A 14,552-nucleotide genomic window follows, 5' to 3' on the forward strand; every position below is an offset into this window, starting at 1 on the left:
TGCCAGTTCATAGGACAACTGAGGACCATTGCTATTTGTCAGTAGTGTGTAGCATGCAGTACACACATGCAAACATGCCATTACCTCTATACCCCAAAGGGTTTGATGTTTGTTAAATTATATGTTTGCCTGTAACAGGACCTCAGGTCTCATTAGGCTTGTGGACAGAAAAACATGGTTAATCCAGAGGACTGGGAAGGCTGTAGAATGAGATGTGATTCTGAGTTAAACACTATCAAACGCCCCCAGCCAGATGCTCTGTTGTAAGGCAGAAATATGGAGCAAGACTTGCAGCAGTCACCCAAGGTTTGCCCTTTTAAGCGACGAGCTCTCAGCTTAGGCCTCTGCTCTGTGTGCTACTGTGCGGACATTGGTGGCATGCCAGCCAATCAGGACCCAGTATCTCTGTGATGTTTTTTTATGTCTTTGTTTATTTTTTCAGTCCCTGTTCTGAAACAGTGACTCCCTGTCTTGTTTTTCGCGTGCAGACATGTTGGTGGAAGATTAGTGGATTCTTTGTGGCGGTGGTGTGACCCAGGCGCTGTTGGTCAGAGAGCGGGCAGAAGATGAACTCATGGCTGCGGAGAAAGGCCTCTTATTGTTGGAGCCACAGCTCTTCCTCTGTTCTGCCCTGCCGTGGCACTGTGCCAACTGAGCTTGGGTAGAACGCGCCCCGCAGACTACGCTAACGCGGACAGCCTTTCACAAGTGAGGAGATGGTGAAATATAGGCCCAGGCTCAGAGTAGAGTGTTTAGAATTAAGAACATAAACTGAAAAAGAAATTATCTTTGGACATTTGTGTTAACTGTTAGAGGCATGCTGTCAAATAGGCACGACTGTCATTAGTCTGTTGATAGAATCAGGTTGTTTGTGTTTCCTCTTGAGATCTGCATTGACAAAATAAACGATCAGCTGAACAATAGCTTTCACCATATCAGTACTTTATAGTTGAAGTCCGCTCTCTCCTAATCCGAGTATTTGTAAGCACCAGAATGGTCATTGTTTTCCCAGCTCTCTAATTAGGGATGTGTAGGCTGCTAAATCTCAGCGAATCTCGGGTGCCTGTGTCCAATTGCCCAATCCAATCAATCCTACCGGCTCAAGGCAGGAGGAATGGCAGCCTGCTTTAGCCCTTCACAATGGGCCGCGGTACATAGGGTCGTGCTGAACAACCCCTGGGGATTGAAAGGCCAGTAATTGGCTTGACGCAGAGCCTTTCCCTGGAGCGCCACGTCCACAGGTCATCACTTTCGCCCGCAGGGTAGAGTCAGGCCAGCAATCAGGGTGCCTCGCATGCAGTTGCGAGGCTGGGAACTGTGTGCAGTGAGGCATTGTTGCTGCTGCTGCCGCAGTTGCTGCGCCTCTCTCTCCCACTCGCCCACATCCCCCCCCCAGCTGTTGTGTGCTGTGGGTTAAATAGCACAAAGGTCAGGGTGGAAATCCCCACAGTGGAAAAGCTTGAAAACTCCAGCACTGCTAAGAAGCACCAGCAGATTAAGCGTGTTGCTATTGTGAGCCACTGCACTCGCGAGGGGCTAAAGCTAAAGATGACCACACAGCAGTTTTTTCTGTAGTCAGCTCTGGTGGAGGACTGTTGGGAAATAGCTGAATTGATGGTCTATGAAGTCATCTCGTCTCATTGACTCGTGCCACTGGCCAACGTGATCATTGTGAAATTGTGTTAGCATTTTTAAGCTGGTGTACATTTCAGCACACACCATCATTAACAATGATGTTGCCCTTTTTTGACTTGTGAACCAACCCAGTTTTAACCCAATGGAGGCTTAGTTAGGACATTTACACCATTTAAACAATGGTCTTAGTGGCGTTCTCCAATAAACGGAGTGAATGAATGAGTCATGAAAACAACATCCATATATCTTGGTGCAGGAATGCTGAGTCAACATGGTACAATCCAATATTTATCTGAAAAAATCAAACATAACCGTGGCTATCACAACATTTTAGGGAAGAGAAGTCAGCCTAATGGATGTGTTGTTGGGAGAGCTAGATTTAGATTGATCTTGACTATCGTGTTTATGTTTTTAGTGGTCATGGACTACCTGTCATTGGCAGAAAGTGAAAACAAAAGGCTGAAAACCGAACTAATGTGTATCCCATCAACACCACAATAGTGTTGAATCACTTAGGAGAAATATGACCATGAACTCCCTCTATATTTCCTTGTGTTTGGCCAAGAAAGTCAGCCTAAAGTTTTGGCCTCTGTTGGACACATTTGCGTAACGCCTATGGGTGACCGCACAGGTCATCCAACTTGAACCTAAGATTACAACTAAGGTTGGCAACTCTGTGCGCCGGGATAGAGATAATTCTTCACATCATACGCATGTGTTTGTAATAGATGTTAATGGAACACAGAAGCCTCTCTGTGTTTCCAATTGTGTCTGCAGTAGTAAAGACAGGGCCTTAACTTAACACACAAACTTGCTGTAGCTTTATACTAGTATTTTGCTTTGTTAGCAGGCTTCTCCTGCAAAGTTCTGTTCTCTCCTGCAGTGACCCAACCAGACTGTGTTGTGCTGCAACGTTCTGGGCTGGGATGTGGGGTTCTGAGGTCTGCTGCATGGTCCTCATCTGGTTACCTCTGCCTCAGTCAAACCCTTTCATTTTGCACATAGCTCAGAACCTCCCAAGTGGGGTCCCACAGACCTCTCCCTGCTGACAGGAAAATGGGCTGAAAGATGAGTGTCTTTGAGAGAGAGAGAGAGAGAGAGAGAGAGAGAGAGAGAGGAACGGGAGGAGGGAGAGGGATGGAGAGAGAGAGAGAGAGAGTATGGGGAAGGCGAAAATAAATGAAGGATGTTTCCCTCAAGGATGGGTTGTGGATTTGGATCATCAAACGTTTATCTGATAAACTTTGTCTTCCTCTTCAGTACCCACATATGTTAGACAATCAGTCCAAAATCAGTTTAACGCAGACTTTGTTCTTTGCTGTTTATATAGTCAGCATTAACCAACTACACAAAAGCAAGCATAATTGCTTTCACTGTACTGTAGTCTTCCTCACATTGGACATAAATGTCTGTTTAGAAATGTAATTATGTGGGAAAAAACTTATCAACAATATCAGGATGTCTGCAGACGACTCGCACCAGTTGATCACAGTTGTTCTTGTTGACCTTTACCAGTGGGTCCACACCCTCTGTCCCTGACCCTCGGCTCCAGAACACACTGTACTGGCCAGTGTGCTGTTGGCCTGTACTCCAGTGGAGTTACTGGCTCCGAGTAGCGTTGCAGGACAGGTCCTCCTTTCCTGCTCGAAAGCTTAAGCTGGACCGCTGCCTGGAGCGTCATCGCCTGCCTGAGCTGCTCTGTGTGTGTGTGTGTGTGTGTGCGCGCTAATTCTATTCTGCTTCTATACAGAGGGGTGTGAGTTGTTGTCTGATAATGACTTTTTAATATAGTATGCATATATAAATGACATTCAGGATTTTTTTTATTGATTATCTCCAAAACATAAATTAACATGTTTATTAATAACCAAGTGGCCCTGGTGTTCCCTTAGGTTTCAACATTTAAAGTAGGTTTGCTTAGCAATTTGCTATTGGTATTTGTGTCTAATAGAAAGAACATGATGGTGAGTAAAGTAGTCTTATCGACAGGGATACAATATTTCCCTCAGTCATATTCTTAAAAAGTCATTCTCATATAGTTGGATATTATTCTGCTGCTGGTGATGCACTGTTCCCTGGTGTAGATCAAGACAGCTTGTTGAAACAGATGGCATCCTCACTGAAGAACAGGTTAGCACAAACGGTCCTCAAATGAATACTCCCATGATGTCCCCAAGAACAGTTGTGTTACATCAGTTACCAGTATATCAGATTGTGTGCTGCAAATATTATGCTGCTCTTTTATCCGACTCTGCCATTGCGTGTCCTTGTAGTTTTAAGATGACAAATAAAAGACCAACAATCCAAATTGACAGAATGATAGAATTTCCCTAAATGATTGCCACACCTATTTGTGTTTGTACTCTTTGGGAACTACTTTGTGAAGCTATGAAATTGTCCCTAGGCACATATCACATATGTGATGGTAAAAATCTGTCCTGAATGTGTTCATTTGGCTGCAGTTATATAGAGGCTCAGTCTCTGCTCAAACTGAAATCTTGCAATTAGACATCTAAAATTACTCCAGAATCTGGCCAGACCGCCTTCTCTGTCAGTGACCCATTGGGTCGCCCTTGTTCTCCATTACAACACAGATATTCACTCTGAAATTAGTTTGAATCATAATTGGTTTTCTGGAGATGGAAAGTGTTAATTGCTCAGTGAATACTAAGTTTAGTCACTGAACAATTACAATTCCGGGTCTTGAAGGACAATGCTTAAAGGCGTAAAAATTGGAATACGTGACCCTGATAAGTCAAAGGGTCATCTAAACCTTTAGACTTCCACTCTGTCTGCTAATATGGGTTTTACACAGTGAATAGAACACCCCCCTGTTGAGCCAGACAATTGAGGGAAGCTTGGATTCGAGAAAGCTCCTAAACACTCTGCACCTGCATTGTGTAAGGCTGTGTGTGTGTGCATGCGAGTGAGTGCCTTTGGTTACTGTTGACCCTGGCTGATCTTTCTGCAAAGAGGGCAGAAAATGTCTGACTGTGTGTGGGAGTGAGTGAGAGGGGGAGAGTGAGTGTGTGTGTGTGTCTGTGTGTCTGTGTGTCTGCTGTTGCGTAACCTCAGAAACCCATTTGTTTATCCAAGCTCTTGGATTCCATATAGTGAAGCTGCTTTAAATGGGTGTTCTTCTCTCTTGAAAACCCATACCAATCAGGTCACTGGGTCACCAATCCTCTATTCTCATCCCTGCCAGTGGTTGCCTTCCAGGTTCTCCGGACCACATAATTGCTACTGGTTTTGCAAATTGAACTGCTTCAACTATTGGTTTCCACTCCAGTTCTTAACTTGCACCCATAACCTTAGCATAGGCATACATTTTTGAATTGCTGTGAGGGTCATTTAACTCTCACACACCCATTCCTAAAGGTGATGTAACATGATATTTGTTCTACTTTTCAGAACATGTTTTTTTTGTTCACGCATCATCTCGATTAGCTCTGCATAAAGAGGCGTGGAATATGACTAATATAGATCTACAGTGCAGGTCGCTGAATCTGTTTGGAGAACATCGTCCCGAGATTTGAGTTCATCGGGTTGTCAGGCATGTTCTCTGGTCTCAGCAGACACAAAGGCCAGTTCTCCTGAGGCCGTGGGGGTGGTGGCTCTGGACAAAGACCTCCACTGAGATCTTCCCTCCCCCAACAAAACAAACCAAACTAAAAACATTGGGCTGAAAGAATGCTGACCTATTCAGCGTTAACATTAACATTACCCAAGTTCACAGACAAAGAGAACTCCTATGGGGCTTCCTGCTGTCTCATGTTCTAGAATGGCCTGTGTTGAGCAGTAATGCGTCACTGTCGGTTCTCGTGTCATGTTCCAGAACAAGCCGATGTTCGTGAGACAAGCACCAGGTAATTTCAGTCAGACGGATTTTGAGAATACAATGAGGAAACAGGAAGCCAGTATAAGTAAACTTAAGGTTGGAACTTGTGAAGCAAAGATAACAAATGACTCTGGTGTATGGCCTGTGATGGATTATAGTGAAGAAAAATGTGATTGGATGGCAAAGGCAGGAATGGACAAAAGATCAACTGACTAGCCTTTGTCTAACGAGCGGTTGTATCGTGTTTTCACAGTTGAAAAGAATAGTAATTCACCAGACAGTGCGAGTTGGCAGTTGCTTATGAAACTCTTGCAGAGAGTCCAAAATGAAAAGGTCTGCTTCAGGGGATTTTGAGAGGCTACGGGGTAGGCTAAATTACCTAAAATACCTAAATAGTATGAAGTTACCTAGTTACACCAGTTTCAAGAAGAGTGCAAAAGTATAACTGACGTTACATTTTGAGGCCCTGATGCAAGTGTATGAGGCCTTTGTGGACAGCTTGACATATGCGTAGCCTGGAGAGCCCAAAAGAGCCTTTATAAAATCTCATATTCAGACTGTACTGCTCCGCTCCAGTAGACTGGAGAGTAAGGTCTGAAAGCATGTATGAAGACTTGTGTAATTCTCTGTTGAGCTCTGTGCTGTAGCCACCCTGCTATTCAGTCAGAGTTTATGTAAGTCCTAAATGGATGCCCCATTGTGCAAAATTGGTACTACAATACCTAATGACTCACTGGAAGAAATCACATGAATGAAGCTGCCATTTATGAATAAAAATGTCTTTTCAGAATGGCTCAGCTGTACAGGCTGGCCTAGTCAGTACTGGCATCTCAGGGTTGGATTTTGGCATGCACTCATGCTTTTTGTTTTCTTTCATTGATTTGTGCTCTGGTCCAGTGTAGTCAACAGGGCTTTCAGTAGTCAATGGGTACAGTGAAGTGCTTCACAGTACAGTACAGTTAGTCCCCATTTTAAATTCCTCTTTTCATTTCAGAACTCTATCCGGCACAACCTGTCCTTGCACAGCAGGTTTGTGCGAGTCCAAAATGAGGGAACCGGTAAGAGCTCTTGGTGGATGGTCAACCCGGAGGGCGGCAAAGGTGGCAAAGCGCCGCGCCGGCGCGCCGTCTCCATGGACAATGGCAACAAGTACACAAAGAGCGCCCGGGGCCGGGCGGCCAAGAAGAAGGCAGCGCTGCAGGCGGCTCAGGAGGTCGGAGGCGACGCGACGAGTCTGTCCCGCTGGGTCGGAAGCCCCGCCTCGCGGAGCAGCGACGAGCTGGACGCCTGGACGGATTTCCGCTCGCGGACCAACTCCAACGCCAGCACGCTCAGTGGCCGGCTCTCGCCCATCCTGGCCAACCCGGAGCTGGACGAGGGCGCCGACGAGGACTCGCCGCTCTCGCCCATGCTCTACTCTAGTCCCAGCAGCCTCTCGCCGTCCGCCGGTGGCCTCGGCGAGCTGCCGTGCCTCGCCGACCTCGCCGGCACCATCAACCTGAACGACGGCCTGATGAACGACCTGCTGGACGACATCAGCCTGACCGCCGCGCAGCAGCCGTCGCCGGGCGGCGCCGACGACGACGACAGCGGCGACGAGCACGGCTCGGTGTTCACGTTCGGCTGCCCCTCGCCCATGTTTGGCCCCACGCTGCGCCAGTCGCCAATGCAGACCATCCAGGAGAACAAGCAGACGTCCTTCCCCAGCCTGTCGCCCTACGGTGGTCAGACCCTGCAGGAGCTGCTGGAGGGCGACGCGTGCGGCGGCGGCGGCCGCAGCAGCGAGATCCTGCTCACGCAGTCGGACCCGCTCATGTCGCAGGCCAGCGCAGCTATCGGCCCACAGAACTCCCGCCGCTGTGCCATGCTGCTCCGCAACAATGACCCAATGCTGTCCAACCAGCCGGGCGCTCCCGGCCTCAACGGCACTCAGGGCTGGAGAGGCCTGAACGGAGGGCTTGGCCTGAACAATGACCCACACTACACAGCGAAACAGCAGCAGCAACAGCACCAGCAGCAGCAGCTTCGCCCCTCCGCCCTCCCGGGCACCTCGGCCGACCCTTCCCTCCTGTCGGGCCTCAACGGCAGCCTGACCCCTCAGGACCGCTTCCCGGCCGACCTGGGCCTGGACGTGTTCAACGGCAGCCTGGACTGCGACATGGACGCCATTCTGCGCGGTGAGCTGATGGAGGCGGACAGCCTGGAGCTCAGCTTCGATGCTGGCTCCGGAATAGTCTCGGCCCAGAACAACGCCAACTTGAATGCAGGCAGCTTCTCTAGGGCCAAGGGCACCACGTCCCAGAGCTGGGTGCCCGGCTAAAACCCTCCAAGCCAAGCCAAGCAGGTGAGATAATGTCTGGTGTGTCTCCATAAAATAGAAAACATTAAGAAAACAAATCACATCTTAGCTCAACATGGAAGTGGCCATGTTCATTTTATTGTTATGCATAAAGTATCTTACAAATTTGCGAAATACTGATGCTCTTACAAGATAACAGACTTGCTGAAAGAATATGAGAGATCTATTTTATGGCTTAGCGAACAAAGGACAGCTCGAGTATATTATGGCAGTGCTGGAAATCTACAATAAATGATCTCAAGGGAATATTAACAATGAGTCATTGTTGAAATAACCCGTCTCCTACAATCTTGTTCTTTTGGCCCCAAGATGACATGTTTACAGGGAAACACGGCAAATAAGTATCCGCAGATTGTTACTGCTAGGGATGGGAAACTAATTAATTCCTTCTCAGTTGAAAGAAACAGATTTCCATTTGTTGGTGATGGGAGAGAATCCCGTCAGAGTGATCCTTTAAACAACATGCCCACTAAAAGTATCTGTTATGGTCCTCATTTGAATGACATTAAGTATGAACACTTCTGACCTATGTATAGCAATTCTAGATAACAAATATCTAGCTATAGAATATCTAGATATTCTCTAACATGTACAATGGCCTTGTACAATTTGACATTGCAATTGGTTGTAAAGTTTGAAGTTTACCAGTCTTGTTACCTTTTAATTCCCGAAGATTAAGTTAAACCTCTTGTGTTTTCTCTTGTCTCTTTGCAGATCTTTAAGTTGACAGGAGAACCAGCTCCACGTCGTTTGCCAAACCAGCTATCTGCTCCGTGAGGCCGATGGTCTGTTTACTGAACAAAATCCAGAGAATGTTACCATTGTCTTCACCCAGCAAAGACACTCCAATAATACAAAGGATACTTGAAGCAGCTCCCACTGAGTTCCCATGCCCAAACCGCAAGAGAAGTTGTAATTATGCAATCATGTTCTTTTACCATTCCCTGGTCCACCACCATTACACACACACAGCTATACAGCTACACACCTACACGTACACACATACATGCACACACATAAACAAAAGAATTTGTTATGGAAAAGGAAAAAAAGAAAATGAAATGGTCATCATGATGTACCCCTGACCTTCCTCACTGTACCGTGAAAAAAAGAAACAATTGTGACGTGTTTTGATCTATTTAGTGTTCTTATGTATGAAATGTTATAGTTTTAATAACATCATTCTCCCTCCTCCATATATTAGGCTCTGAAGCAACCTTGTTGCATTCCATGCTAACATTTAAAAAAAACACTTTTTTGAACTCCCATGAAAAAAAAATGCCCCCTCCCCCTCCTTTTCCCTCCTCCAACTCCCTTCCCTCCCCCAAAATAGGGTTCCCTCCAAAATGTAGTTATTGAGGCCAGTGGTTCTCAACCCTGGGCAGCTGTGTGCTCCGGGTCTTTTGTTCTCCCTGTACTTCAGACTGTGGGTGTGCGAGCTGAAGGAACTCATCTGAGGAGCCGTTTCCTGGAGCTCGCCACGCAGCGAAAACAAACAGACCCCATCAGCCAGGGTTGCTGAATGTTTGCATTCAGGGTTACTAGACAATTTCCTTGTGTGTGTATTTAATGGTGTGAAGGTGTTTTCTTTTTTCTTTTTAAAAAAGAGAATGTTAACCATCTGAAGATAGCTATCATGCAGTGTTAATAACTCCATGAAATGTGATTTGCAACTGCTTGCAAAAGGTGCATCTTGCCACTTGGGTCCTTCCTTCACGTTATCTTTGTACTCAAAGACACATAAGATAAAACACTTGCACGCACACAGATTTACATTTGTATGTGCGTGTCTGTACAATAACAGGTGCTAAACAGTGTTTTCAATCCGCCATGCAGTATGTAATACATTGAAACCTTTGCATGGGTATGACATGTCAGATGGGCCGTGCACTGAATAAACACCCACTACAGTGTCTTGTACTGTTTGTTGCCAAATTTTATGACCGTGCGAGGCAACCAAATCACGTGAGCCTGTAAGGCTGTAGCAAAATCTCACGTTGTGTATTACGAACATCCTTTGGAACTCCAGGTACACTCAGTAGTGTTGAATACTTCCTTTGGAGCATTGCCTGTTTAGAAAGTAAGAAAAATGTTATAGCAACTAAAATATATCATCTACTTTAGCATTATTATTTTGAACAAAGAATGAAAGACTTCATTCGTGTGGAGAATAACTCTATTGTACTTCACCTACAGGCAGTAGTGCCCCCCCCCCCCAGTTGCCAACATTTGAACAAACACTCTCCAAGCTTATCTCCCCAAATTTTTTTTATCACAAGCTCCTTTTCTCTTCTTGTTTGTTTTCCCCCTCCCCCCATCCCATCAGCCACTTTGCCAGCCCATTCCATGCTTCTTGTCTATGTGCAGTACGGTATGTACTATATGTCTGGCTGACATGCGATATGAGAAATAAAATGTCAGGAAACCCCTTGTTTATGAGTCACATTCATCCCTAGAGCCAAGACTGCCTATGTTTGATCTTTCTCACTGAAGTAGGTTCGTGTGAATCATTTGTGACCCCCCCCACACACACACTATAAATGGTCTTGTAGTCTGCTCCAGACTGGCATGTAAATAAAGTTTGGCTGAGCATTCAGGAAGTCTAACAGCCTTTATGCCATAGCAAGCTTCCTTTGTTGACTGTTCCTTCTTTGGTGGGGAGAGAGGTGGGGGGATATGGTCATTCGGGATACTGTGATAACAGACATTTCAACAATGCTGACTTGACACTTTTCAAGACTGGTTAATTCAGACCCAAACTTAACATGGCTGATAGTTTGCTTCAGAAAGCCCAGCTAATAACACATTTATATTTTGCCTTTTCAGCTACTGAGCTGTTTCTTTGACAGCTGTACAAAATGCTGAGTTTAGGTCTAGACTATGCCTAAAGCCATTATTAACTTAACACTTTATTAGCCACAGACACTTGCAGCATGTGCTAAAACCAATCCCCAAGACCCATGCTGGGTGTTTTGTGTATCTTGCTGTGGTTTTAGGTCTGGGTTTTGCTGTACACTGAATAGGCAACAACAATTGTGCTGAATGAGGCAACTACAAAGTGTCAATTCAGAGATTTTATTGGACAAGATATACACTTTGATGTGCAGCTGGATAAAGACTACACATCACATGTATCACAGACATTTGTAATAAATGAAGTGTATTTCCTCAGAATGATACTTCAAAAGATTGGACTTTGATTTTATTTTTACTCTATACTGTATTGGAATGCATGCTGTTGGCAGGCATGCCAAATTTTAACCCAAGTTTAATGGATTAGCGTGCATCTTGTGTAGATTACTATAGCTGCTTTCAGACATAGGTGCAAGTCCGCATGTTCTGCAGATATCAAACGGTTGGGCTGTATATCTGAACAACATATCCTGACATTTGGATCTCCGAACTGAACCGGCTCTTACACTACTCCCCTCCTAGTATTTGAGACGGACATTATGTAAATGCGCTCATCTCTGAACGAAGCAAAGAACACGCAGAGATTCTGTTCATGTGTGTTAGTGTCGTTCACACATAGCCTAATGTCCGTATAACGTCCGCATGTAAGCATAATCACCCGAAGGGATGGACATCCTTTTGACCAAGATCTGCATATAGTACGGAGGACATGTCTGAAAAAAGTTTATGAATATTTTATCTTGTATCATATACCTTCTGTACAATTTCAGTACAACAGTACAACAATTTCAGTATGTTATTCTATAACGCGGTAAAGTGAAGTGAGCTCCAGTATCTAATGGCCTCTACCTATCCTGTTTCCTCTCCTGTTAGTCACAATCTCTGATCACGGCACTGTGTGTTAGACCTGGGGCTCTGACTCTTCTGTTGGTCCCTCTGGGGAGGCCGCATCCCATAGGTCATTAGCACTGGTGTGTTTGACATTCACATTATCCTCGGCTACATCACCTGTTTGATTTGGATCAGACCAAAATGTACCTGTTTGTCTGCTTGGTCCCCAATTAGTTGTAGATGTATGACAAGCGACTGTCAAGTACTCAACAGGAATTAAGCTTATTGTATTTGAAAAAGCATAAAGGAGAAGAGACGCTGTTGGCAGTGTGAGTGTTGCATTGTGTTCCCTGATGGCTTGGAGCTGTGCGGAGGGACCCCTCTCTCCGTTTGGCCAGCATCACATATCTCACACCAGTAATGTCAGGAGACAGCGTACAAGAATATGGTTACCAAGGAAACCCAGTGCTCGAAGGAGGCAGCCTGCAACAAGACTGTAATCTTTGCTGCAGTGTATGTAAGTGAACACACACACACACACACACAGCTGATTTTGGGCTGAGCGTTCTCATCTGCGCTCCAGCAGTGATACTTATTTATATTACACTGACATTCTGTGTATTTTTTGATTTTCCTTTGAAGGGAAGAGGGGGTGACATCATTAACTTCACTAGCAATTCCCTTCACAGTGGCAGCATCCTATGGAAATTAAGGCTACGCTAAATGTTTCCCTCCCCCAATGACAATGGAATCAAAGCGGGCCATATGTCCTTGTGCTCCCATTGGCTGAAATATACCTTAGCGATGATCTCTTATTGGATACTGGCAACCTTTGCAGTGAACCAATCATTTTTCCTGTATCTAAGTGAATTGGGAATGGTGAGCTATTTAAATCCTCTAGACGTGGAAGAAATGATATTACCTCCATTATTTTTTTGCTATATAATTTCAAGCCACTGCTCAATGAGCAAGAAAATGGCAGATAATAAAAAAAACACATGTTAAAACAAAATGCAGGTATCCTATTCAGATTATATTCATTATCTAGATAAGCATTTTAGAATTCACTTTTTAAAATTATTATAATGTTATTGGATTTGCCTGAAAATACAATCAAGACATGTTCATGAAAAAAAATGCCCAAGCACCAGTATAAAATGGCATGAATCAATTAGAATATAGAATTTGCTGCAATGTAGGGCAAAGGTCATGGTTTTCAAAGCAGTATGTGCAGACAGGGTCTCTAAATAAAAATGTTATAATCCAGCAGAAATCTCTTTTTAGGGACTGGATTTATTTTAAAAATATTCCATCAAAAATTGAGAGGCTGTCTTAATCTGCACCATTCTGCAGACAGCACCACTGGAATGCATTTGGTCTAATAATAATAAAATAAAATCTGTTTGGAAGGGAATTGTCCAGGACCTGATCTGTGCTGCTGAATTGAGCATCTGTGAAACTGGGGATGCGCATAAATAGGCTAAGCATGTAACGTGGCTTTGAATTTGTATGTTGTCATCTATAGTACATTTGTTGACATTGTTGTACAGTGTTGATCCACTCGGATGTGATGACTATCGCATGCACCATGTCTGCTAGCCTAAATCGGAAACCACAAGAATAGGCAGGAAACACTTGAGCTCTCGTATAGGCATCATGAACTATTAAATTAACCTGTCGGTGAAAAGCTGCTCGTATTTATCGGTGTATTCCCAGATATATTACACACTCATATCCCAGCAGCATTCTCTGTTATAATCCGATTGTAATATGCGGATAATATTCCCCCTCTGTAGCAGCACAAGCAGCGCCCCTCTGAGGCTTCAGAAGTCACAGTCCGTTAGGCTACTTTCTCTGGAGAGGTTTTTGCAGTTGCAAATTCAAGATAGGCTATTAGAAAAGCAGAACACTCTCAAGCGCAGTGGTCCTCGGCCTATGTGTTGAATTAGCCTATGCATTCCTCACATATTATCGTGGGGGTCTAACAGGTTCCATAGTCTTTCGCGAATAGCCTGTTCTTAATCTGTGACCGCCCGCCATGCCCTGATTTATCAGTAAAATCCACAAACACTTACCCACTTTCCGTCTAAAATTGTGTTTCATTATGATAGTGTGAACAGCAAAATAGCCTATAGGCTGCTGGCCCATACCTGTCAACACTCCCGTTTTTCCCGGGTTTCTCCCGTATTTCAAGGTCATCTCCCAGCACCCTCCCGTTTTTTTACTTCTCCCGGAAAACTCCCGTAATTTGCATGGCCATCAAACTTCATTTTAAAATCATTGATCCATTCAGGTTGCCAGATTGTGTATGAAATACACCCTACACATACACGATCACTTAGTTTCAATTTCAACCGTTTTGTCATAGGCTAAAACCTTGCAACCCAAAACCCAAATAAGGAAGCGGGTGCCGACTGCGCAGCCTGAGTCTCGTCGTAAGCAAGCGGGCTAGTTGAATGGCCTACTCCAGAACTAGCTGTTGTGAAATTGTTGGGAATTTAATTGATTAACACATCACATAAACTGTTATTGAGTGTTGTTGATACACTGAACTTGTGCCCTCGGAACCAAATCTGACAGCAAGCAGCTTTGGAGTTTTGAAAGTAGGCTGCAGGCAGGCAGCTGGTGGATACATAACTGGCATGCGTAAGGTAATGGTAAGGTAAAAGCAACGACCGAAATGCAGTGTTGAAATATGCAAACACAGATCCGGTAGCCTATAAACACCCGCCCGAAAAAAAATCTCCCGTTTTTGGAAAGCTAAATGTTGACAGGTATGATTACTGGCCACGTCTCTTCACTGGTCGAAGATGCATTGCACAAATTCGATTGCTAGAAAACATTGGCGTAGTAGGCCTAGCCCACGATAGGACGGACTTCATTCATGGTGACTGGCTGGTAGCGGTCACTGGTCACCATGGATACTCTGTTGCAACACCACTTGCAAGCGCGCGGGACGCAGTAAAACACTTGACT

General features: G+C 44.9%; 1 protein-coding gene across 1 annotated transcript in view; it reads left to right on the forward strand.

The window, feature by feature from the left end:
* Positions 1 to 11,026, forward strand: part of foxo3a (forkhead box O3A) — a 15,915-nt gene extending 4,889 nt beyond the window's left edge. The window contains exons 2-3 of the mRNA XM_042071907.1: positions 6,468 to 7,817; positions 8,547 to 11,026. Of these exons, the coding sequence (XP_041927841.1) occupies positions 6,468 to 7,793 (1,326 nt within the window). The 3' untranslated portion in view covers positions 7,794 to 7,817; positions 8,547 to 11,026. The remainder of the gene's footprint in view (positions 1 to 6,467; positions 7,818 to 8,546) is intronic.
* The last annotated feature ends 3,526 nt before the right edge of the window (positions 11,027 to 14,552 follow it).

This window comes from Alosa sapidissima, chromosome 19, assembly GCF_018492685.1.
Source record: "Alosa sapidissima isolate fAloSap1 chromosome 19, fAloSap1.pri, whole genome shotgun sequence".
Lineage (NCBI taxonomy): Eukaryota > Metazoa > Chordata > Actinopteri > Clupeiformes > Clupeidae > Alosa > Alosa sapidissima.